Source organism: Cygnus olor, chromosome 4 (genome assembly GCF_009769625.2).
Source record: "Cygnus olor isolate bCygOlo1 chromosome 4, bCygOlo1.pri.v2, whole genome shotgun sequence".
Classification (NCBI taxonomy): Eukaryota; Metazoa; Chordata; class Aves; order Anseriformes; family Anatidae; genus Cygnus; species Cygnus olor.
The window spans coordinates 28,597,817-28,625,392 of NC_049172.1; the positions used below are offsets into that span (position 1 = coordinate 28,597,817).

General features: G+C 37.2%; 1 protein-coding gene and 1 long non-coding RNA gene across 2 annotated transcripts in view; one reads left to right on the forward strand and one right to left on the reverse strand.

Moving 5' to 3' along the window:
• TMA16 (translation machinery associated 16 homolog) lies at nt 1-18,122 on the reverse strand. Its single transcript, XM_040554937.1, has 7 exons — nt 17,853-18,122; nt 16,719-16,831; nt 9,743-9,780; nt 8,880-8,964; nt 7,662-7,810; nt 2,001-2,043; nt 1-240 (listed from the first exon to the last, which is right to left on the reverse strand). The coding sequence occupies exons 1-7, from the start codon at nt 17,853-17,855 to the stop codon at nt 99-101; spliced, it is 573 nt and encodes a 190-aa protein (XP_040410871.1). The 5' UTR covers nt 17,856-18,122; the 3' UTR covers nt 1-98.
• The window catches only part of LOC121069140, a 25,825-nt gene continuing 9,228 nt past the window's right edge, over nt 10,980-27,576 (forward strand). Inside the window, exon 1 of the long non-coding RNA XR_005819290.1 lies at nt 10,980-15,214. This is a non-coding gene — a long non-coding RNA (uncharacterized LOC121069140). The remainder of the gene's footprint in view (nt 15,215-27,576) is intronic.

Genomic DNA, 27,576 nt, shown 5'->3' on the forward strand with positions numbered 1-27,576 from the left:
TAATTAGAAACACTAGCTTTATTCTTGTTTCCAGTGCTGATTAAAGTAGGTTTCTTACAGTTCCCTTCAGCTGCTTCAACCCTTGAATCAGCTGGGGGTTATGAGGCTGTATCTTCTGCTTTACTCAATTCTTCTTCAGTTTCTGCATCTGCCACCTCAGTGCGACTGCAGACAGCATCCCTAGCTGATAGCTTTCTCATTTTGATGTTTGGCAATTTCTTCAGATCACCATTCCATTCCCTGAAAGAAAAAGTCACAAAAAACACTTATGGATAGGAATAGCAGGAAAAAGTAGCAGAGTTAGTTCACCTCTTCTCAGGAGATGCTAACTCAAGTGATGCTTGTTTTCTAATGTATACTATCAGTCCAACTGCAGTATGAATGAGTGTCTGCGTTTTCACCTGATCTTGGACACTACAGTAGCTGCAATTTGTCTGTAAAGAACTAAGTACTTTCACATTTGAAAGTCTGAAAAACAACCGACAAACCTGTTTCACTTTATCCCCACAGACTATTTGTATCCTCAGTTACTTGAGACCAACTGCTTCTAGGTTAGACACACTAAACTCACCAGCTTCTCTGGAAAAGCAGTTTAGAAGATTTTCTTTCATCTGGCTGCTCAACTTGCAGAGCTAATATCACATGTACATCAAGTACTTCATTACAATTTATGGTAACTGTTAACATCTTGTATGACTTCAGGCAATTTGGTCTAGTGGGAGGTGTCCCTGCCCATGGCAAGGGGGTTGGACCTAGGTCATCTTTAAGGTCTCTTCCAACCCAAACCATTTTGTGATTCTGTAACTGGCTTCAAGGAGACAAAAAATGTTAATAAACAATAATTCACGTGATAAGTACATTACTTCAAAAGGCTGCATAAAGGAGGAAGGGTTCACTTAAATATCCCATGTCGAATCCTGTATTCAACTGATAAAATGGCTGCTTGATGATGGTGTACTTCATGGATAATCTTTCTCAACTGCAAAGATAGTATGTGCCAAGTATAAGCTAGACATGCTACTTTTGGATCTACCAAGGCAATAAAACAGTAACACCTCCATCAGATATCCCAGTGCATGAAATCAATTGTGCATATAAAAACATGGCAGCCAGAGGTCCCTTTGAAATCTCCAGCAATATTCCACCATCCTGGGACTATGACTTCTGGCTGCACACCACCCCTAGGAGATGGTGCTATATCACTCCTTGCAACATTTAGCATTCCTAAGTTTTGGGGGTTTTCCCCCAAGTATCTGCTTTGATAGAGCTGTCAGCAAGAGCAAGACACACCAAAGTGTTTCTTCAACCTCTTCCCAAGGCATACTGGCTTGCTAGCCCAGATGAGCTAGCAGCAAGTTCTACATCTCCCAGAGCCTTAAGTGGATGTCATCGATTCTCTCATGACTTTCAACTAGTACATATACAAAAACATTGCCGCAGACCTTAGTTCACCTACATGTGCATCTTGTATCTTAGAAAACAAGACTAAGAACTTAGTGCTGTTTTAGCTTACTTAATGGTTAAGTTCTGACTATAAATAATTTAGGTCACGACACTATATGACTGCAATTACCATCTGAAATCTCATTTCAGGTAAGAAAACTATTCCACTGTATTTCCACTTATCTATAAATCCATGTCTTGATCCTCAGAAACTAACAGTGAGTGTTAATTATTTTAGTGTAAATTGGTGAACCGCTCAGGTAACGAAAAAACATTCCCTAAGAATATCAAAAAAAAAAAAGGTACTTAAGATGCAGAAATGGAACTCTAACTGTTGAAGCTTTCTAACACTCCCAATGTCTTACTGATTAACTGTCACCCGTAACAGCTACAAATTGCTGAGTTAGCAGCACCATACCTAGTCTTTTTCAAACAAGACAAATATTTAGCAATTTTGCATAAATCCTTTTTTAAGAAAAGACAATACAACATGTCAAATTCAGAAACAGTGTTTTGCATAAACAGATTAATTAGTAGTGAGAATAAAAGGACCTTACCTGAAAAATTTAAGGTGCTTGCTGTTCACAATGTCTGGGATTTCTAATGGGAATGAAATTAAATACTATTAGATGTGTTACATTATTCAAGTGAGTCTCATTTCAAAGAAAGAAAGGGCTGAACATATTATTTCAGGCACTGTAAAACCAAGAAAATGACAATAAGGACTCATGCTAGAAAGTTACTAGAACAATACATAAACACAAAGACCTCTCACTGCTGAAGTAAAGAAAGTGAAATTATACTTATGAACCGTTCCAGAATTCAAACATACCAGCTATTGAGAACCCAGTCCTGACAAATAAGAAGGTGCTTCACCTTCTCTAAACTGACACATCTGAAAAATAGCAAGAAACGTAAGCACTTAAAAGATTCCCTTTAAAAAAAGTCCAGTGAAGAAATCAGAAAAACGATTAATATATTTATTTTAAAAGCATAACTAGCCTCCTCAAGGAGGCTTATCAAGGTCTGCTTATGATAGTTTTTGAAAGACATTCCTTCACCTGCGTAATAAAAATTCTACTTTGCATTAACTTAATCTAAAGATACACCACAGATACAAGACACAATAAAAAAGATTACTTTCATAACTGACCTAAATATACAATAAACACTATTAATTAGTTAGTATTAAGTGCTTAGGAAATGAAATGTTTAAGGAAAACAATTTCAAAGCACTTAAGTCACCACTGCATGCGGGATAGATCAGTAGCAGAATTAGGAAAGTAAATTCAAGTAAGAAAATCTAAGAAACGCTTCAACACACTTTTGAAAATTTACCATGTACAAGAATATGTATGTGTATATAAAATATAAACACTGGGAAGAGTACAGTTAGGTTCTTGGGTGTTTGAAGAGAACATGGTTTTGGATTTGGGGATATACTACTACTTACTTCCACCTGGACCAAGAGAGTGTAAAAGCAAAGAATGACTATTTTATGGTAATTAACCTCACTGCAATGCAATTATAGTCTGCATTGTTAAATACCTGTTCCAGAAGCCACTCTTGCTACTGGGACGCTTGCTCTGGTTGCTGAAATGACTGATAAATACTGCAGTAAATGCAATGTAATATTTCTAGAGAATGTTGGTACCTGTCTCCTCTCATGCACTGATGTTCCTCTAAGTAGAAGATAAATGAACAAGAATAGTTCCAAAGACTGAAAGATTTCATAATAACATAATGTCTTCCTCAGACCTAGCTTGAGAGAAATAACTGACATATGCTCACTACAGATCTTTCACTTTGGTAGTGAAAAAGGAAGGCAAACAGCTTGTACAGTGACAGAGGGGACAGACTTTTTTTCTTCCTGGAGTAACCAAAATGTTCTTACTAGAGCTGTAGTTTCTAACCTCATGCAGAATCTTACCTATGATAGCTAAGCTGCTTTGACTGGATTCAGTGCCATTCTTTTCTTGGTCAGTCCCAAAATACTGCATGTGTCCTGTGCTTAACATTGGCACTAATTTATAGAGATCCATGCCTTTGGAGCCTTGACATTTTTGCACAATATAAAATACATCAGAGCATAAAATAGACTGTTCATAGACAGTATTTTATTCTGTACAGTCTTCACAGCCAGCAGGTAAAAGCAGGTCAAGAAGAAAGGCTGCTTGCTACCTCTTTAACATAAATCCACTTTACTATTTTAGCTCTTAAAACTATAACATTTCAGGTACTTCTTATGCTGTCCTTGAGCAAGCCTGGAACATGCAGTCCTGCTTTTTTTCATCTATCAATTTTCTTGAGCCTTACAGTAATAAATCAGATGATGCTACCAATACAGGATTATAGATGATTTTGCTATTACAGAATGTAGGATGATAACACCTAGCACTTATCTTTGTGGTCAGATAGTCTTTACAATTCAGAAAAATATTTCTTCCCTTTACATTGGGTTACAAAGGTACCAGTTGAGGACTGACAATAAATGCACTTGATCTTGATACCAATTGGACTTTTGCAGCCTGCTTTTTAGTAAACAAGTGCAGTACAACCACTCACAGCTGAGCAAGGCAAAGAACATTTACCTAATCCTTTTTTTAGTCTGCTGATTCCTCGGCTCTGATAACCACTAATGCTGCCTGAGGCCCTTCTGTCCTAACCAAGCACTGAAACAAACCCACAGTTCCTCATGCTTCCTCCGCAGTCCCTTAAATTGCACTCTCTGCAGCAAAATGCTGAAATGCCCTGGCCTCCACAGGAGAGGAGCCACCCCCTTCTCTCAGCTGTTTCACGTGGAGCTCTGCCTACTCAGCTTTCTTCTAGGATCTTGGTGATGCGAGCAGTGAGTGTGGCAGGAGCAGCACTGTGCCAGTTTGGGCCAAGTGCCTCGGAGATGTGCTGAGGCTTGTGTTTGTTCCCTCTGTCAGAGCACTGACGTGCTGGTCTGCGCTGTTCTCAGACAAACCAAGGCTACATGACAAGACTCACAAAGCCCTTTCAATTGCTGTTTGTTGTTGTTGAAAAACCATCTTGGAAAGCTAACTGCTTTTGTGAAGTTCTGCAGGACTTTTTCCAAAGAGAATATTCTGCGAGTTTTTTCTTGCCTATCATCCAGGGCTCACTGCAGCGTCAAGACAAAGCAAGTATTCCCAAGGGGTAACGCTGCACTGAATTCATCTTTACTGCTCTGGCAGCGGCAAGTTTTAGGTTGTGCTTACGCATATGTTTGCAGTATGTTATACAATGCAAACCACAGAACTGCCAGATTAGGAACTGAACTAGGAACTCTTGTCCGACTGTTTTGCGTGTAGAAATAATTAGTTACTGCACAGTAACTGACTTTATTCATTACGGTGGAAAGCTGCAGTAGCACTGTATTGTCAGATTAATAACACTTGTTTTACTGATGCATCTCCATAGCATGCACCAGGGTCATGGTTTTTGCCATTCTGTTTCTTTTTCAGAAGTATGCTGTTCATAAAAACATCATCATTCTTCACAGCAGTAACCATTTCTCTCTCCTAAAGCAAAGACTTGCAGAAGAAATTTACCTAAATCTCACAAGAACTGAAGTGGCGCTGCTCTTGGCACAACATAAGCAGTATTCATGTCATGTTCATTAGAACTATCGTAAGGAGAAAACACCCAAGTTGCGTCAAAAGGTGCTATTGCAGTCTGAAGTTACAAAGGGAAAAGGATGTCAAACTGTAGATGTTTTGTAGATGTACATCTTCTTTAAATGAAGAACCATTCAGGTACACAATCATGATTGTTACAGAAGGCAACAGCTATCAGTGCCGTAGTTATGCTAGCAAATACATGCAAGTGATAAAACTTTCATTTAAATTAAAATCAATTTCCTTATATCCTGAAATTTCAAGAACTAACTAATAAAAGTAGTGCATTTAGCTTTAAAGGCTCTTCTTCCCCAAAATTTACCTCCCACTTCTGTAAGAACATGCTAGGCAAATAAAGGCAAATTATCAAAAATGTATGATGTTCAGATGAAATAATTATGATGTTTTCCAACTAAAAGCACACTAACTCTAAATTCTGTCAAAATATCCTGTCAAAATCTAGGATTCCCTTTCAATAGCTTTCCTATAAACACGAAAGACCAGATTAAAATACACTCACACAAATGACGATACGTCAGGTAGAAAAGAGCAGTAAAATTAACTTAGATATATTTAAGGGGTAAGGGGGTGAGAAGTAACTGCTAACAAAACTCAACAACCTCTGACTGAATGTTCCCTGTATAGGTACTATTTTTTTAAGACTAAAATTTGATGTGCTTTTGGACATCTACCACTTCCGTAAACATGCTAAAAATAATTTTTTTCATTTGCATATACCTGATATATACAGCATTGAATTATATGAGAATTTCTTATTTCTTAATTCTAAGCAATTCATATCATGTAGTTTGTTCACAGCAAATGCATATGCCTACAAGAAATAACTGAATTCAGGAATGGGGGGGGGGGGGGAGGAGGAACAGCTACTATGTCAGTTATCAAAGCTTCACTACAGCTTCCAGTGATAATGATGTAGAGCATACAAGCAGTTTCCAGCTGATTTCCATTTATCTCCGATCTCTAATTACAGCATTTAGCAGCAACTATTTTCTGTGAATGACTACTGTCCTAGACAGAGAGCAAAACCTGCAGCAGCTGTGATAACAAATAATGAATGATTTGAGAGCGTATTTAATATGTGAAGTTGCACCATGCTCTCTGAATGCTTTACTTACTAATGCTATAACAACCTCCAATTTTGCTTACAATATTTCTGGATTCTTTATTTTTATGTTGTGCTTGTGCGTTTGACATCTTTCTATCTAGTCCTACTCATTTTTTGTCAGCTTTCCACAAAGCAATACAGAAAAAAAGAACTAAAATTTAAAAGTAATACCAGAAAGGAAATTTTCTAAAACTGAGCCATTTGATAACAATCATAGGATCTAACTTCCTATGACTTTTTCCCCCTTCTAAGTGAACAAAAATGGATTTCTGTTACATGTGAAGTCATACAGATATTTCTGAATTCCTCTGCAATTGCAAGATGTGAAAGTAACAAGTAGCAGTTGCAAAATTTTTACAACTATTTGTTTTTAATTGGTAAAATACAATCAAGGGGAATATGACATGCAGCCCAAACCTTGCTCGCCTTTGTATCTGATCAATATTGATTTTTCATTTCTTCCATGACTTACTTTAACCATTAGCCAGACTGACTACCTTTGAATAATACTTTAGCATTAAAGCCAAGTCCATCATTTGACCCCAACATGCCTACTTGTGAAAGAAAAATGCAAATCATAAATCTCAGTACTATTTTGTACTTCACTTTTTTCAAGTCTTCGGTTTTTGTAGAATTATTGTCCCTTTTTTCTTATTTCACCAGCTTACTGATGCTTCCCTTCCAGTTATCTCATTCTCAGACTTATGTCTCTCTCACAAGTAGCTTGCATCTGTGTGCTACCTCCCAGAAGACAAAATACTTTCATAAACAGTTTGTTTCTTCTTATGGGAGACTCTATGCACTTTAAGAGGAAATCTTCAGCTCTAATGCTTGTGTTGTGATTTTCACATGATTGCTTCTCAGTTGATCTTGGAAGATTTCACTAGACACTCCACTGCCACAGAAAGATAAATGGTAATAAAAAAGCCACCGAGAATAACTGGCATTATGATTTTATTCAAACTTGTGATGATGGCCAAGGTAAATGTTTTAAAAACTCAAAGTGCTTTCAGCTGAGCTTTCATCTGTAACACTTAATTTGAAATCTTCAGAATTTTGGGGAGTTTGATTATTAAGAGGTTAAGTGTTAGGGCCTTCACATATATTCCCTCCAACACCTCCCACGAGTCAAAGAAAGCAAAACTCCTCTGCCTGAGAGCAAAAGGAAAAATGTGTTTTTCCTCCTTGTGGATTATCATTTGTGCCTGTAGAATAGAGCCTGTAGAGTAGATGTGTCATAATAGTCCAGCATTTCTTCCCGGATTCCCTCAATTTTAATAGAAAGACTTAGAAATATTCAAACTTTGGAAGTACTTGTCAGCAACAAACTCGGTAACAAACTAGCTGTTAGTGAGTTCCTTTGAGAATTGAATAATAAACATCCTGCCTAAAAATTTCACTTAGGTTCTAGCCTCGTGAGCAGGAGGAGAAGGTATGACCACGTGGTTATTTCTAATGCTTTTACATACCTATCCCATAGCCTTCATAGAGCTGTCTTTCTCGTTCCATGGTCTGCTTGATGACAGTTTCCCGTGAACCATGCTGTCTTCCCTGTCTACCTTTAATACTGTTTCGTAATTCAATCTGCTCCAGTTCATCACTGAATCGGCCCATGTATCTGAAAGAAATAAGATGCACTTATGCTACATGTATTCATGCAAAATTTTTGCACAACAGAATTATTCTGACAATCTAAGAAGTTGTTTTAAAAATTATATTTCCTAAATTAGTCAGAGATACAGTTCAAATCTAAGAAACATCACTTTCATCGTCAAAGTAAAAGCCCCATTTAGAAATACATTTGAATCATCTGCTGCTTACAGAACATTTTTTGGTTTTTTGTTCAAACTACTTTAGATAAAACTTCCATGCTATCATGAGTTCTCAGTGTTAGATTTAAGTTTTCTTAAATTTTAAGAGCTGAATTTCACCATCTCATTAATGGGTTTTGTGGTTCTTCTGTCTTATACATCATTGTGACATCATCCATGTCATATACATCATTGTGTAATCATCCAAACTGGATTCACAGAGTAAGTTGTTACTGCCTTTGCAGTATCACTAGCGTTGGCTAGCAGCTTACAGATTTCATGAACTGTGAAAAGTATTTCAGAGCTTCTGAAAGAAAATGGACATAATGCAAATTTTTAAGAATATATAAATATTACATCCTTACACTTGAAGGTAAAAGCTCATGACAGGCCACAGGTAGATATATCCAGCAGCACAGAGCTAAGTTCTTTCTTACCCAAATCCAATTTTGATATTTCCTGCCCTAAAATTCTGCCCACATGAATATTACTTAATCTTCTCACCAAAGAAAATTAAAGAAAAAAGGTGTAAGGAATAGAACAAACTTTGTGCATTGTTTCACTGAACAGCCCAACTAGCAAATTCAGGCAATTACATTTCTCCAAATAATTAATCTTCCACACAATACAATAGAAGATAGACACTTAAATAAAAATGCAAGGGTTACTTCAATAATTCTATTGTAAATATATATATATATATATATCTTTTAATATGTAACTGTCCTGTTTTAACAAAATCAACTACTTGATATTACTAATAGTAACATAACAAGTAAGTCCTAAGTCAACATCGCTACATTGATCTTATTTAAGAACATTATTTTTAAAGACAAATCAAGCTTTTCAGTCCCATTTTAACTGCATTTAACTCACTCTTCAATTAGTTTACAAGCTTCCTTCTTTGTGTAGTCAGTTTTATTGGGGTCAAGGTGACTTTGAAACCATTGCAACTTTTCTCCTGAAAAAAAAAAGTGACCATTAATGATTATATTACCATGGTATCACCAGCAAAGATTAAAGTTCTTCAAAGTTTCTTAAATAAACCTCGATTATTCAAGATTTTGAATAGAAATTCGGCTCACTGATCATGTGTATACCGGGTATGAAGGTATCTATAATAGGAACATTATGTTCCTTTTGGAAAGAAGTTTTAATACTTCGCTGTGAATTACTGGAAACTAGTATCTAAAATATCAATTGGATCAATTGCTTAAGATGCCAAGTTATGAATGCCCAAAGGAAAAACAACAACAACAACAGAGTGGCTGAACAAGAGTTCCAGTTACCACAATTATTAAATAATTCAATTGAAACAGTGAATGTCAATCATTTGAAAGAAAAATATTTCAGGTTGTCTCTTGAAGTCTTGTATTTACTTGACAGACATTATTACAGTGTCTGTTAATCTACATATATAATCTTCTTTTAGAAATGTTTAAGAAAAGCATGGAGACAAGTACAATAAATACAGGTACAGATGTATAAAAAGAGATGTTTGTTCTATATTAACCTGTTGTCGTGTACACTAAGGATTAGGCTCTAAGCCACGAGTTCAACCCCGTAAGTAATACTTCAAAGAATCTCAGGTATTTCAGCACTTCTTCAAAGTCTCTTTTAAGATTACAGAGTCAGATTATAGATAAAGAAACTTCAAGTAGAGAAGCTATAAAGTTGGTAAAACAAATTTTATGATAAAAAGTTGACTAATGTATTTAGTAATAGATGTTTCTGCTCACCAATAATATTCAAACGCAAAGCTTTTTCAGTCTTCAACCTAACAGAGCAAAACAGACATGTTAGCAAGGAATGAATACCATGTAAATAAAAATTATCTTCACTTTCCTTCCAGAAAATAGTTTTGGACTCAAGATGGAAGTCAAGGTAAAAGTTCAAATGGAAAATATCTGCCAAACTCAGAACAATGTACAACTTATTTTGCTTTGTTGAAAATTTCTACTTTTTGGTAGTTACCACCTGAAATTCATCCAGTCTACCTATTAAGTTAAAATAGTATCTTGGAAGAAAAGAAATAGGAAAAACAGGATGAAAGATCTGCACTGTAGTATTATTGTTAAGCATTTCTAATATTCTGCTGGTATTATTTCATGTGTTTGAAAATCAAAAACAGAAGGCTTCACTGTCGTGCATTCTCACAAATCAAACATAATAAGAAAAATATCATATTAGTATATAATAAACTGATTATTAAAGTTAGTGCTTAGCAGTAAAACTTAAAATGTTAAGAAACTGAAATTAACTTTTAAAATTAAAAATATGAAGAAAATTAATCTCAATGTGTTTTTCACTCCACCTCAATTTCTGGTGGGATACCGAAGCCTTCTGTATTCTGAGAGATGTGTGTACACAATTCAGTTTGGGACTAATTCCAGTCCTATTAAGAAATTCTTAGAGAACACAAGTTCTCCTGTTGCCTCATGCCCTACAGCTCTCAGATTCAGTCTGGAGCAATGAATGTTGTTGAATGTCATTTTATTGCCAGAAAGGAAAGGAATAGATTGGGATTAGTATAAAGTTTGTCACTGGAAAAATATCTTAGCCATGCATGTTTGCTGTATATATCCAAGGACTTGTGATATAATTAAGAGGAGGTTTTCTTATTTAATAAGAAAACTGATAAAGAATAAAGAAAATGATAAAGGATATCATTTGAAAGAGCAAATGCTGTCAAAAATTCAACTCAATTCAAAGCTAATTAAATTGATTAAATTCCTTGTACTCTATAGGATTTAATGAACATTTCACAGTTAACTGAATTAACTCAAGGACAGAAGATATCACCTGTCGCAAAAGTTCACATCAAAAGAGAAAGTCCTACTTTCTAGAGACAAACATACTTGAGTCACTTGGCCATAAACCTACACTGTTAAAGTAATGATTACCTTTTTCATGTAGTATTTACGTTTTTAATGTAAAAAATTGTAAATTTTTAAAAATGTAGATTTTTTAAATATAAAAATCTATAGAAGTCATGCAACAGGGTTGAGTTTTATCAAACCTGCCAAAAAAAAAACCCAAGCTGGTTGATTAATTAAATGATCCTAGCGTTTAACTAAAAATGACACCAGTTCGCATGGATTAAAGGACAGATCCGGATGAGAAGATGTTAAAAAAAAAAAAAAAAGGAAAAATATTTAGATTGGAAGTCCGCTTTAAAACTCTGCTGTAAAAGACGTCATCAATAAAAAATGTGGTAGGGAGCCTGCAGAAGGCTTACAGCACAGATCGTGGAGTTATGACACGTGAGAGTATCCACAACAAGGATTTTTTATTTCCACACAGTGGGGCCTCACAGCCGCAGTCCCTGCTGTGAACCTTGCATGGCAACAAAGCGAGCCAAGCACATCTGCAAAGTGTTGCCATAGAGAAAACTACAATGCCATCTAGAAAAGCTTCCTGATTAGGATCACAAATTGTCATCTATCTATGCTTTAAAACACTAAGAGCTGCCATTTGGGCCCACGATGGTTGTTAGCTCATTTGTTTATCTAGGCAATGATGCACATAACCAGGCTTATCTTTTGGAAGAAAAACCTCCTTTAGTCTTTAGGTGTGCACAACTTATTTCAGTATGAGAAATATTGGATGATAGGATCAGATATTGCCTCACTGTACTCTTCATAAAAGCCTGACCTCAATGACTGCTAGAAGACAACAGTATTAGCAGGGAGGCTAATCAAATGAGCTAAGGCAAAGACAGTTCCTCTCATCTCCTTCCACACAGTGAGTAACATCTTTTACTCAAGGGAAAGAGGATAATGGCAGGGATACAATCTTGTGGCAGGCAGGCTGTTGCTTCTTAATGATTTTCTACCAAAAGGAAAAAAAAATAAATCATGCTTAGCCATTGATTATTGATAAGGGTGATAAGCAGTTTTCTTGAGATGTACTAGGTACTTTAAAAGTTAACTTTCATTCTCCATTAGCACTTCTTATCGCAGATACTGTATTGAACTGCTCTAAATATTAGAATTGAATAAATACTATTTTGCCAAATCAGTTTATTAATTTGGTATTTTTTTTCCCTGCCATACCCACCCATACAATGCCACTTACAGCTCTGAGAATGAAGACTGACTCCTTTATTAAGAAATGTCATGGCTGACAGAACAAATTTCCTTTTGTTTCTTGTTTCAGGTTGCTAAATACCTTTCGTAGTTCTCCCTATACATGCCAATTTTTATTAGCTGACTCACCAATTAGTAGCTTGGCTAAGCACTTTAGGATACTTCCATATGAAACTACCTTTATAAAAAATTAAAATCAACATATTTGCAGTTCATTTTCTTTTATTTCTGTAACCAAAACTGAAATAGTTTTAAGAGGTAACATTCTTCAGTTTCACATAAAGAATGTACAAGAATACATCTCAAAGTATCACTGCTGCAAAGAGCACAACTAGGATCATAGTAGCTCAAGGGAGATTAAGAGGTTAGACAACAGAAAAGCTAAGGAGAAACAAACAATAGAGTTCCACATGCAGATATAAGACTCTGGCTTATTCCTAAGGGGAAACAGTACTTCATGCCAGATCAAGAAATACTGTTAAAATTTCTTAGCTCTCATGCCTCAGAGCATGGTATTATTTCGACTGGTATCTCTGTAACGAAAATGGACAGACTCCTGAAAAATTTACAACGTATGCACAACAGAAAGGGTATATCCTGAGTTAGGCACGAAGAAAAAAATCCTGCAATAGATCAGCTTTGGCTACCAAAAACTGAGACAGAGATTTCAGCAGTTACAAACAAAATATGGTTGGTGTTGGTGCATCATTACTAAAAGAAGTTCTAGGACTATTTCAGCGTGTTCTACTTACCTGAAGTGTAGAAAAAGCAATGTTCTACTGGCACAAGTGAGCCAGGTATTGCTGGCTCATAACATCTTTGTAATGACTTAACAGAGCAAACAACTTGCCTGTAGGAATAAGGATTCATATGTAGATTAAGAAAGAATAAATTGGTAGAAATATACTGGAATTTGGCGCTGATTAGACCTTGAGGAGAGCTGTGAAGAGGGACACAGAAAGGTGTGATTCAAGCGAACAGTGACAGAAGATTGTAGTCAATTTTCTACAACCAATTGGTCTGTCTCCCCTCATTATGGTCAAGATTGGTCCTTTGTAATACAGGCAGTTTCTGGACAACAAACTTATTATTACTGTCATGTTTCATTGAGAATGCTTGCATAGAAGATTACTTGGATGACAGATTTCTGCAGCTTATAGAATTTCTCCTGCCTTTTTCCTAGCACTGCACAGTCTTACTGAAATTCCTTGTGGGTAACGTCCTTCCTTCTTTTATTTAGCTTGTTTGGGCAAAAGATGTGCGTTTCATAGCTAAATGCAAATCCCTTTCCTATTTAACATGAACAGGCATGTTAATAGTAGCTATTTCCATACCTTCTTAATACAGAAAAGTAAAAAAGTAAATAGAAGCCTAAATTGTCTCTAGTCCCGAATTCTGTCTCAAGCCAGGTACCGAAGAAAAATAACACAAAAATCAAGGAAAACATTTATCAATACTTCCACAAAAGACACTGAGCTTCCAGTAACACGTTGTTCAAGGGCTACCTACACCCAAATGATACGTTTGTATTGAACATTTATCAATAGATAAGGTGTACATGTGTTCAAAAAGTATCGCACACATTTCCCCAATCTCAACTGCAGCACCTTGTGGCAAGTAATTCCACAGCTTAACTAAAATAATACAGACTGTGCAGAAGAACTTCCTAGTGTGACTGATTGTGTCTCATCCCTATTTCAGATGAAATCTTTATCTTTTTTGATTGAAGAATCATGTTTTCTTTGCCACAGAAGTTTATTAGCCTGTATAGAGAAATTGCCCCTTTCACTGAGGGCAGGTGAGATCATATTAGGAATACTGCCTCAGGTTTCAGGCCCTGCCCACATCTATTTCTATAGTGTAAGAAGCATGTTCAAGAAAGTATGAGAATAGTAGATGGGACCAAGAAAGAATATGCTGCAGAGATCATGAGGGAGCATCTCCTACTGACCTATTTCAACTTCAGTATATAATTTTCCAGCAAAGAATTCTTCAGTAAGCTTCTTGCCGTTAAGGCTCAAATTTGGAAGAAACAATGTTAGAGCATTTATTTAATATTACCAGCTCCTGTTAAAAGACAGTACTTATGAAATTTCCAAAAGCAGTGAAGAAGAAATGACTGGTGTGGGCTACTGCTTTTCCTTCAGCAGAGTAGAAAGTCTTCCTCAGCCTACAGCATCAGAAACGTATTTATTCATTTTCAGAGCTCTGCAAACTGAACCCAAATCACATTCTAAAGAAACTCACAGATAAGTAATTACACTGATAAGACCAATTAGTGGCTAAACAGACTGTTTTTAACACCTGCGTAACTCCCAATATTAAAAAATAAAAACATTTAAAAGGTAAGATTTAACAAGCTGATTAATACAGATAATACAGATCCATAATAAACTAGAACAAGACTTTTAAAGAAAATAGGGAAGAACTTAAAGAAACATTAGCCATGTCTTTTGAGTTAAACTGACTTCCTCCAATTGTCTATATTCTAATGCAAATCGTATTTAGAACATCACAACAAAACAGAGCTACAAAGTGAACAATGATAATTAATCAGATAGGACTGAGGACTGCAAGATGTAGAGATCTTATTTATGGATAGAATATTTTTCTCTCACAATAAGCTTTGGATAGTCCAGGTTGACACACTACTTTTGGCAGAACGGTTTCCCTATGAGAAAGAAAGGGTTACATCAGTTACCATCAGCCTAAAGGACTCACACCTGAAAAAGTAAGAGAGCTTGAAAAAGAAAAGGTAAATATAAAGAAACAGAACCTAAAGAAAATGATAGTAATCTACATCTTCTAATTGTAATCCCAGTTTCTCTGTTAAGACATCAGGCTTCATTTGATCCCCACTAAAAATAGGGATAAAAACAACTGCTCCTGCACTGGGTTGCTTGACTCACACCTTTGATTAGCCTGCTGGGCAGCCAACACTTAATGGCTTCCTATAAAATGGTGCTTTCTCCTCCTATGAGCTAGAACTCATACCAAAATATGGCTTACTTGCTTCATTTAGAAGAGTTTTACTGTTATGGCTAGCTCTGTTTGCTATGCTTCAGAAGGAAGTAATACAAAGACTAACCATGCTACTTATACAGGCTGTTATCTCCTACACAGGTAAGAAACTCTTCATTTCTTTTATGTAAACTTCCTTTTTAAAAAGCTGTTAACTTTATGAAGTTACTCTTTAGTGTGGAAAAAAAATAATTAAAGGGCAAGTCATATGGAAGAACGCTATTCCAGCAGGAGTTTTTTTACTTTCATTTCTTGCTATTGTAAGAGGAAACAAAAATAGCACTCCAAGAAGAGCGTGTCAGTACAGGTGTCTGTATCAGTATAATTCTACCCACATAAACAAATCACTAAAAGACTTGATTGAGTGTGCCCTGTCACAATGAATAACCGCTACCTCACTCCTTTACACACTAAGTCTTCTTGTGCATGGTTTTCTTTATTGGAAAACTACAAATGTAAGCACCAAGAATCAAGTATGAATCAGTTACCTTTTGTGATTAAGCTTCCTGAATGGCAGTTATGAGGCAAAATGAGATAATTAAGGGATGACAATTTAGAACTAGGAAAACAACCACAAAAATAATTTACAAACAGTAGTCAGAAAAGCACAGACAACACAAAGCAGCAGGGAAAGCTTCTTGCACACTAGGAATCTGCACAATCCTCACCAAGTGCTGCTTGCAACTTCTTGCAGCAGCTCTGCTGAAGCTACAGGACACAGCTGTGTCCTATTTTCCCTAGTGAAGGGCCTCTTCCTAGGCAGAGTAACCTTACAAGTTTGCCCTGGATAGGGCTGCACAACCTCTGAGGAGCCCTTCAACTCTACCAGCAGTTCCCAACGCAACACCTTCAGGTGTGTGAATACTTTGGTTCAGTTTGTGTGGTCTATCAAAGTATCAGTATACTTTGACAGAAAATGCCTGAAGTACAGTTTAATAGATTTCTAAACGAACAGTCATGCTATATCAGCGTTCAAAGAGTTGGTTGGTATATGTGTTAGAAACAGCAAGCTGAGACAGAATGGAAATCAAAGGCCTGTCCTCTCCACCTATCTTTCCCCTCTGCAATAGGGGAAAGAAAATTAAAAGATAGAACAGCAGGAAATCACCAAAAGGAGTTAACTATTTAGTCTTATTCAGAAGTCTCTCTCCCGTAGGAAGGACACCAAATGATGTTTCTGGCTCTTCTCTATGAACTCAGCACTTCAGTACAAGAAGCCAGACCCTAAGCAGGTTTCTTACTAAATCTTGAAGTAAAGTAAAACAAGGTGACTAAACTTCATGCGAAGTCACTAGCATGATGCCATTCAGGCTATTAAAAAGCAAAATGCTGTGATAAGAAGAATCACAGAATCATTAAGGTTGGAAAGTATCTCTAAGAAGCCTTATTTACAAGTAGCTGAACTACATCCTTAAGCTGATTTTTGTGAATATAGGTCTGTCAGTTTGCATGGCCTATACAGCATGGTAGTGGTAGGCTGTTTTATTAAAATAAATAGATGTTAAGGTTGTATCAGCATAACAGTCCCCTTTCACCAGCACTCACAAACAAAAGTATCTACTGTAATATCCTTCAGTCTGTACGTAAGGTTGCACAGTAAACTTACTTTTCTTTCTTATCCTGTTTGTGTGCTTCCCTTGCAAGTTGTGCAGCTTTTCTGCTGTAAGGATGGATAACCTTTTTCTCTTGCTTCGCGCCTTTGCTTTTCGGTAACTTTGGCTGAAAAGAAATCAAAGATACTGTATGCTACTAAACTAAAACATTCAAGGAAAGATAGGGGCGCGTGTCATGGTAGGGACTTAAAAACTCATGAATCCCTATCTCACAAACCCCTTAATTTATAGTAGTGCTTTACCAGTTCCAACAGGTGAATCTTACCCCCCTCAATAACGTACACAACAACAAAATTATTTAAGCACATTCCATGCTGTAATGTAACTACTGGAATGTAGGAAATGCTGCAACACATTTTGCATAAGGCCTTCCCTCAAAATGCATGCTTTGTAGAACTCTGTGGCTAGGAAACTAAGATTACTGCTGCGTGCCTCAGCAAGTTTCTGACTCAAGTTTCTGATTGTTTTGATCTCTGGAAAAGGCCAGATGTAACTTATGCAACAAAACAGAAGGGGTTTTTTTGTTCTTTCCAGCAGACCATGGGAGTGCCTCTGGCTGCTGTCTGGTAAGAGGCACTGCAGCTGCTATGCAGCACAGAAAGGGAATACCGCCCACAAATTTAAGAGTCCTGGGCCACGCTTTTGAGCTTTGTTACTTTTCGGTAGAAAAGCATGTTTGAACGAAACTGAAAAGCTTTATCGATTAATATGCAACTTTAATTAGAAACCTTAAGCTGTGTGTTTAAAACCAGACCCGTACGCGCGAAGGGCAAATGCAATGCAGGAAGCAGCGAGGAGTAAACGGAGACCTCAGTGCATCACTTTATGGGTGTTTGGGATCGCGGGGGGGGAGCTGAATCGCCATGGACACCCAGGGAAGCCTCCAGAGGCAACGTGAGCTAGTTGCACGCGTTTTGCTCCTCGCTTTCTGCAGTCGGGGCTGGAAGCAGCAGCCGGGGGGCACAATGTCGGCCCCTCGGGAGAGGCCCCCGTGAGCACAAGGCGGGCCGAGCCGCTCCCGGCTTCTCCCGGGCTTCCCCCGACGGGAAGGGAAAAAAAGGAAAGGAAAGGAAAGGAAAGGAAAGGAAAGGAGAGCCGCGCCATGCCCCCTGCCCGCCCGCACGCACCATGGCGATCGCTGCCCTCAGCCGCCGCCGTGCATCAGCCGCAGAGCTCCGTGCGGCGGCGCCGGCAGCGAGCACAGGGTTCCGGGGTGGGCCACCTCCTCCTCTTCCTCCTTCTCCTCCTCCTCTTCCTCCTCGTCCCCGGCATGCCTCGTAGCTGAGGGGTCTGAGGGTGACGGCCTCGCTGTAGCCGCTGCGGGGCGGGAGCAGGGGAAGGGCCTGGCTCCACTGGCCGTAAAAATAGAATAAAAAATAAAACCACGCCGTAAGAACAGGCTTCTACCGTTTTCGAAGAGTCCAAGTGAAATACGTTAGGAACCAACCTCTGTGTGCTTCATGACACAGATGTGCTTTCATTCCTGCCTATGGCAGGGGGGTTGGAGTCAAATGATCTCTAATGTCACTTCCAACCTGAGCTATTCTATGGTTCTCTGTAAAATTGTTATTTTCAACCTACATCGGCAGCTACAACAGGAGAAACGAGAGTAAGTGAAAAAGCAGGCAAGAAATCAGAAAAACACCATGATCCAGGTAGAAAACTGCCAAGGGAATACTTCTCAAACGCTTCCTTAAAAGGCAGCTCAATGGACCCTTCAGCTAAAGAAGCGGTTAGCTTTGGGGAAATTTTTGGACCCAGATGAAAGCACTTTTGCCTGTCAACTTTTATGCTGCCACTCATTCTTCTTCTCAGGCAGTAAACCCAGATATAGTCACTTCTGAAGCAGAGATATCAAGGTGAGTAGTGCAGGAAAGATGGCCCTCTAAGTGGCACACAGAGCTAGCTGGAAAGGTTGAAATCCATCAGCTTTATCCCTTGTCATATCTGAATTTTTGGGAACAAATGATCCAAATAGCTTGGCTACTTTGTTAACTAACATACCCACCAACACATCCAAACTTAATGATATTGATTTTAAAAAATAATCAACTTTCAGTGTCTTACACAGCACTGCCCTTCCTAAGAGCCTAACTTTCAGATTTCTTTTTCTAAGCAAGTCAAGAAGTTACCATCGAGGCGTAGTAACCATGTGCTTATAGAAAAGAAATTATGACTGTTCAACAGACAGTCACTGATAGCAGACTAAACAGAGACACTGTCATAGGGCTTACTACGTCTTGCTTAAGCATTACACGGAGAAGTAAAGTCTGTTAGCTTACCCAATGAAGTTTGGAAAAGACAGGAAAGATTATGGGCATGAAGTCCTTTGTTACACCTGACAAGAAGGATCAAAAACCCAAATGAAAAGAAGATTGATCTTTCTTAGTTCTCATTTAATATTTATTAATTTCACAGAATGACACTAACAAGTAGGAATGTACAGACAGACTTTTTTCTTCACTAGTTACCTTCAGGTGATGTCCTGACATCCATGAGCAGAATGCATACTGCATGGTTTTGTTCCAGCCCTGGTTCTGTGTGTACCCTTGTTATATGTGTTTAAGTACAATAAAAATTATTTTCCAAGCTAAAGATGGGATGTTTTCCTTTACTGTGCTGACCTATCAAACCTCTACCTACAGAACAGATCTACTTCTGCTAAATGATCATTTAAATTTAAAATTTAATGACACCTATGTGTGCCATTATTTTTACATAATAATACTTAATACTGAGGTGTTAAGGAGTATTTTCATACTACACCTTTGTTTCACGTTCTATGTGAAGCTCAAGTGCCCATCCAGTGACAGTCATTTTCTTATATATATAATTTACTATGTACCAGTCATAGATGGGAAACTGAGCACTGGATTTTAAATCATTCATCCAAGTGAATAAATTCAGACATGCTGTCAAGTAGCACAGGAATCATAGTAGCTCAGTTTTAATACTGTTCAAATCCAGATGGGGCCAGCAAATTATATTTAACTGGGAAATGCAGAAGGAAGTATGTTTTGAAAAGGAGTTAATAGTGAAATCAAATATAAGTGAGACAATACAGTAAACTGACAGTGAAAACTGTTTTACTGTGGGGTCCCACTTCATGAATACAAATTAAAGAAAGTTTTAAATTCTTTATTCATTTGGATGAACAAAAATGTGGCCTTTATTTTTTTTGTCGGCTCAGAAATTCACTGAAAACGCTTATAAAGAAACAGCATTGAGCTGAGCCTTTTCTTTTTAGATGAGCAGTTTCCAAACTTGCACCATGGCCACGCTGTAACTGCAGCCCTTATTTCCATCAGGCTCTCAAATGTGAATGCTGGCAGCTACTTTCCTGTTGGCCTGGTGGCTCCACACAGGTGTCACAGCCTCACTCACACACATTAATGTCCTTACCTTGGAGACTTTAGAGTGGGCACATCTGGAAATGTCAACAGCTTTGCTGTTCTTGGCAGAGTAGCACATAGAGACTAATGTGGTCTCCATCTATATTCTGTTTCACAGAGATGTGCCATTTGGGAAGCAGAGGGAGGTGTGTAACCAGCATTGCTTCTGACCTGGAGGATGAGGTTGGAAGCTGAAAGGTTTCCACGGTGCAGGATTACTGAGACTCATCCTACCTAAACTTGAATTGTTAATTGGGGCATTAAGAAGGAAACTTAGGCTCTGTAGATACTTATTATACTTAATGGGCAGCTCCAAGGGGTTATTCAGCTGGTCTTTTGCCACTGACTATAATGAGACCCTTGGGTGATGATGCTTCTAATTTGATGACCTACTTACAGACCTAAAACTATTCCATGTAAATGTGCACCAATTTCTAGTCCAATCTTGTTCTTTAAATAGTTTGTAATCTGGGGAAAAAAATGTTCCTCTTTAATACTTCATTCACCCTATCCACAAAGGATCTTTTGTAAAAATGTCTTGACAGCTGTGTAGAATTGCTGTGTAATTTCTCCTAAGTCACATTTCTACTGTATGTGTTGGTGGCAGTGAGGGGGTAACACTAGAATTCAAATTTGTCATGTTGGTATCCAGTTATTAATTTGCATTTTTTTGCATTAATTTTACCGATAACATTGTAAGTGCATACATTAAAATAGAGAAATACCTGGCTGGGGTAATCTTTACTACAGTGTTCTGTATCAATAAGGCAAAATAAAATTGGTTTAGTTAAGTATAGGTTAAGTATTCTTATATTCAAGAACAGGTTTGCTGTAAAATTTAGCTTACCATGTAATATGATGTTAAATGTTATAAAACAGTAACTAAAATATGGTACTTGCAAGAAATTATCTGCATGGTTCTGAGAAGGAGACCCTGTTATAATGATAATACAATGCATCACATTTTCAGAAATGCTGTCATGCAAGAAATGGGCCAATTGACATATAAAAGTTAAACCAATTTCTGTGAATGAGATTTTCAAGAAAATTCAGTGTTATAACTACATTAATTAGAATGGAGGAAAGTTAAAACTGCACTTAGCTTAGTGTAATAAAATGCAAACTTCATGAGTTCAAGGGAATCAACTAAAGGTTAAAGTAATTAACAGCTGGGTTTGGAAGAGAGGAAAAAGTAATGGGCAGGGGGAACTTCATCGTGAGGGAAGAGCTAGCAGTCAGAAATAGATTGACAGCATCCCTCTTCATCTGAAATGTATCTGTAGTAGATTTTTGGTGACAAGGCACATGTAGAGTTTCTTGATTATATGCCATGTTATATAATGTAATATAGTATATAAGTAGAGCATATAATGTAATATAAGTATATAATTGTAAGACTAAGCAATAAAACAGACAATTACAAAATCATGATTAGTTATTTTGTGGTTTGGTTTTTTTTGGTTGGTTGTTTTTTTTGCTAATGTCTTACATTTGTGATTTTCATGTGTGCTGTTACCCCTCGATGAATGAAAGGCATGGTCTCATGATGGTAGACATAATAGACAATACGCCACTAACTTCAAAATTTGGGTTTTTGTTGTTGCTGCTTCTGTTGTTTCACTTAATGCTTACTTATTGGCAAGTCCCTGCCAAATGATATGCTCTTAGAAATGCCAATTTCCTTCTACATATGGAGAGCTGAGCTCTGTTTGCAGCAGTGCAGGTATGAATGAAACCGGTATGGTATTGTTTAAATAAAAATAAATCAAGTAACAATGAGGAAGGCACTGAAAATGACACATAACCTGATTTATCCTTAAATCTACTCTTTGGAGAATAAATTAGCTATCACTGAACTTAGCATTGCTACAGTTCAGTGACTGAGCTGAAGCAAATCTGAGGATGCATTCTCTGGTTGAAAGACATACCCTAATATTTGCTGTATCCTGATTTCATAAATGTAATGCCATTTTCTTTTAATTTAGCCAGGTTAATGCTTCTAAATTAAATATTTATTAATCCCATGTCATTTTTAAGTCTGCATTTCACCGACTGTGAATGTTTGTCTCCGTAACTGAAACAATATTTCTAGAAATTTGACTTTAAGACTCAACAGAGCTTTAAATGAAGGCAAGAGGGCTGTGTTTTGAAACTTGTGTTCTTCATTTCTTTAAATTGTGTGCTTATATTTAGCAGATTTAATTTTACTTCTGTCATTGATTCTGGTGGATTTTCCACTGATATCTTAATTTCTATGCTGATAAACTGAGAAAAGGTAAGACAGGAGTACCAATTCATGTAACTTACTCTTTCCTTCCTGGCTTACAACTATTTCTAAACTATACTGCACAAGAAACTATTAAGAACACCTAATATGCTCCTTTAATTATGTTTCATGCTAGCTATTTCTGCATTTCCTGCTTTTTCTAAATGCTGTTACTTTTTTTTTTCCCTCTCTCCATCCTAATTATACTCAAGCTCTTCCTAACGGATTCCTGTCACTAATCAGAGAAGCAGAAGACTGCTTATTCATTTAGACAGAGCCTCCTAGGCTAATGTAATTACCTGGCATAGTCAATCATTTTATCAGTCCCTTTAACCTTTAAAATTAGGGCTCTTGCAACTTTGTTTGCTTAACAAAGTGTCTGTCTGGTGTACTATATGCTTAAAGATATTTTAAAATTCTAAATAGGATTTAGGATATTAAAAATAATAATAAAAAAGCAAAAATCATATGATTTTTTAGCAAGTAACCTACAGTGTCTTGTAAAACCATCCTCTTCTATCTCATCTGTTTCTTCTTTTCCTTTCCCTTCCTCCATACTTCCACCACAACCAAAAAAAATAATACATGGTAAAACAGAAATGATTCAAATTGACAAGTTGTTCCATGTGTTTGGAAAGTCTCTAATAATGCGGCTGCCATGTAGCATACTCTGAAGGTTTCAAGTTTCAAGATGTTGGGCATAGAGGCACTGAAGTTTAAAACTTTCCTAGTGGAAAAAAAATCTGAAATGAGACTATAGAGTAGTAGTATAACATGCTGCCACCATATAACATGGCATCTTCAGCAAAGAAAATCAAATCACGTGTAGTAGATCCCTTAGATACATAGTTTTGCAGACTCCCTTCAGGACCAAGTTCCTGTCACACTGCAACTGCATATTTAAATATCCATATTCATAAATATTCAATTCTCTGAACTCAGTTCCCAATGGACCCTTGGTATGCCCAATGACTAATGCTCAATTCAAATGATAGGCCAATATTTGAGCAGATATATCTGGGCAACTTGCCTGTAGTTTAGAGCATGGACAACTTCCGACTCTCTCTAGCTTCTCTCCAGCACTGATCTGATGAATTCCTCCTTAGAACTATTAAAATGTACCTTTTTGTGAAGTTGCAACCCAAATTCACAATATAATGACTTAATTTTATTAAGATAATAAAGACAGACTTAAGATACTGTATTTTTTTTTTCCATAGTGAATTGAATCTACAGTCCAATAAACTTGTCAGACCTTTTCTGGATATATCAGGATATTTTCAGTGTACATGCAATAAGAATGGAAACCTAAGAAAAAAATCTTTGACAATGGTTATTGGGTTAGCCTAGTAATTTCGTATTTCTGTGGGAGACAGAAAAACCCTGAAATGTTTGAGATCTCAATGTTCTGTATGCCATTGAAGTTTGAGTGGCAGTAATTACTTAGTCATATCTGTTGTTGGTTTTGAGTGGTCTTTTTCCTTCCTGTCCCTTTCAATCCCCTTCACTTCAGGTACTGTAGCTGCAGCAATTGAGGCTATTATATGAACATACTGTATAATATTTTAGATGAGGTGACTCTGGCAATTCTATTTTGTCTGAGATTCATGGAAACAAGTGTCATTTCTCAGATTTTAGGAGGCTCTCACCAGCTCCTTGAGTGTGCTTCTTGGGGTGCCAGGTAACTGTGAGGCTACAAGAAGTTTCTGATTTTGTTGTTCGTTCTAATATATTTTTCTATTTTTTTTAAAGCTTAGAATAGACTCTCTTTGCTGCAGTCAAAGGTTGGCACAGCATTTTGCATAGCTAAAATGTACATATATGCAAATCTCTGACATTTCCAGTTTAAAATCACATAATTCCAATAACTTCTACAGCATTATACCATATTACAGTAAGTGTGCACCTGTCCTACAGTGTTTCTTTTTCATTAGATATTCAGCTTACTTTTGAGTTTCAAACTGCAAGAGTGATCTTGGAATAGTCTAGGTAAACATGTTCAGGCTCATCACTATATGCATATATCGCAAGCTAAATCCTTTAAAATTGTTTGACTGATTTAGCTGAGTTCCTAGCTTACCTTATTAGACATAAGTTTTCCTTGTAACCCTTCCACCTTTCTAATAATTCCTCTGATTATCTCTGTAGTCCTTTCGTGTGCTCTATTTTGTCTGTGATTTCATTAGTGTCTGTTTAAAGGAATTAACCTTGTAAAAGAAGAGGAAGGTAATGAAGAGCTTGGATTGTTTTAAGACTTTAGAATCTCTAATTTCCAGAGACCGAATCATTTCACCCTCTGCAAATTGTCAAAAACTATTCTCTAAAATCACTTAGATTGAGATGTAGCAAAACCCATGGGTACCATATCCATCAGCGTGTTTATTCCTTAATAAAGCCTTACCCTTCTAAATGGCGATACTTGTCTTGATAGCAGATCTTCACTCAGGAAAGTGGGTGACTAGTTTTATCAATCCTTATTAATAACGTAACCTCTCACCACCCCCCAAAAAAAAGTGACATGGTTCAGCAAACATAATTTTGTGGGACTCATTTTTGTGTATATGCTCAGCATCAGGAACATGCCATGCACATTACCCTGTGTGGAAGAAAATATAGATGGGCGTTCCAAAGGATAGGATGTTATGTTCTGAACTACACAAGATAAATTAGGAAATTGTGGCATCGATATTAGAGGAGGCAAGTTATGCTTCTTTTAAGAGCATAGTGACTGTATTAGTCATCATGAAAAACTTGCCAATTTTACCCTGGATAAATAGACATATAGGTGTATATCAGTCTGTGAATTAAACACACTTCCCCACCGATTCTACAATCTACAACACTGGGAGCACAAACTTAACAGTTACTGTGTTCTAAATCATTACTGGATGCAATTAGTTTAAGAGGGATCATTGTGTAACATAATGACTGCTGTGTAATGCACTTGTGTTATATGAAACTAAAACTGCCTAAAGACAAGTTCTTCGTTGAGCTCTGGGTAGGTTAACGACACCGAGTGAAGTTAATGAAATTCTGGGAAAACTGCCTCCATGTTCAGAGCTGTTCCAAAGTGGCTCTGCAGTGGTATAACTGCACCCATCAACCAAAGGCAATTTCCCCCCTCAGCTATGACCTGACACTTAGAGCAAATTTGCTGACATCCTCTGTGCCGTTGCTACCATACTTTTTATATGGCAAGAATGACTTTGAAGAGGAAAGCTCACTGAAGTTAAACCTGTTGTGTAACCAATGGTTTTTAAATCAGGAAAATGTGAGTAAAAACATTTCCACAAGATAGCTGTATAAACTGATATGCCTGATATGTTATACCTCTGATCCATGATGTTGCTATTTATCATTTCAATAGTTCTCTTCCCTGTGAAATTCTGAATTTTAAACTACAACACTTTCTGGAATAAGAACTGGAAACAAACCTCTTGCCCAAATAAAGTACATCATTTGCAAACCTGTTCTTAAAATAATTTTAACTGCCATCCGTAGAAGATCTTTACATAATAATCAATTCTAGAAAATCAGGCTCTGATGCTTATTGATCAGATTAGGACTCTGAGTCCCCTTGCTCACTGCTGCAGACTCTTGGAAGCTATTTTGTAGGGCCTCTGGCAAAACTGTGGCCCCTGCCCTAGAGTATCTGTTATAGTGTCCATGAGTAGTCTTGCTTCTAGAATTCATTTCCTTCTGTTCCAAGCAAAAGGTTGCATGATGTATGTTTTCTGGCTAAATGGCCCACAAGGTTGAAAGCTGAGGCACAAACTTTCACATCAGTATTGACTTTTTCATTATCCTGATTGTCATCTGCATGACTAAGCCAGGAACCTGAAAGTTCTTGGTTTGACATTGGTGACAAAAAGGTAAAACGTTGCAACAAAAAGTCTCTGTTCCTAAAAACTTCCCAGCCAGATCCTGAGCTTTTAAAAACTGGCACTGCTGTGAAGCTGGAATATGATTTAATGGTACATTTCTTTCTTTGGGGAAAACAGTCATTGAAGCCAGTAAGTCAAGTTATAACTCCTGAGGATTCAAGTCTTCGTTACTTATCTTGTAATATGACATGCATAAAAAACATAATCCTACTGCTTTGGCTAGAGCAAAGGGAAAAGCCCCATTATTTTTAAAATTAAGTATTGCTACATAAAGCTGTACAGAAATAACCAAATAATGTTTGTACTTTGTAGTAGTTCAGAATGGCTTGGGAATTTAAACCTAAAAGACAGCTACTAGCAACAGTATTTCCTGTGGGGAATATAATTCCAATTTCATTTTACTAGTTTCTCTACCTTGTCTTTTGTTCTTGGATGGTAGGAGAGAGAAGGATAATCAAGGAGAAGAAACAACTAAAACCTCAGTGGCATTAACTGAAACAATACAACAGGTGCATGTGTGTCTAGAAATACAAAACAACTTTGGCAAGTCGTTGTTTCCAGCTGTAAATGTAAAAGCGTAGAATTTAATGGTGTCCTTTGGGGCTATGTAAAACGTTACTAACAATTGCTGCATTATAACAGCTAGTATACTGAGGTGTGATACAACTGGAGGCTACAAGCTGTTAGGTAGCACTGAATCTTGGGCATAATTCATATACTTTTCCATGCAAGCATCCCACTCCCTTCCATATTTATCTCCTATCATTTAAGACCTGCTCAAGCACAGCAGCTTCTTGGTATTCAGATCACAGAGAATTGTTTAGCATGGCTAATAAAGAGCTGCCTTATAGCAATGAAGTAGAGTCCTGGGGAAAACTGAAAGGGTTAAGTTCATCCCATTAGGAAATCTTACTGCCCCATAAGATGGTGCACTGTAGTCTGTTTTAAATCTGAAGAGTAGAGTGTGTAAGTAACTGAAATTTGTTACTTGTTTACAGTAAACACTTACTTGAAAACACATTGCCTATCTGGTTCCTAACACACCAAGAGCGCTGAAAACCACAGAACTCCAAACTGTACATACTTTTGTATCAGCTTTATTAAATGATAAACCAAATGGTAGCGTATTTGCCCTGCATTGCAAACAAATGTATCCCTGACTCCCATAAATCTGGCTGAAGTATTATGCATCAAAATTGCCTAAGTTCAAGCTGCAGCACAAGTCTGTCTGGAAACTTTGTTGGCCTTAAAATTCAGCACGGTGTTGTCTCTGTTCATGGTGTTCTGTCCACTGTTCAACAACTGAGCT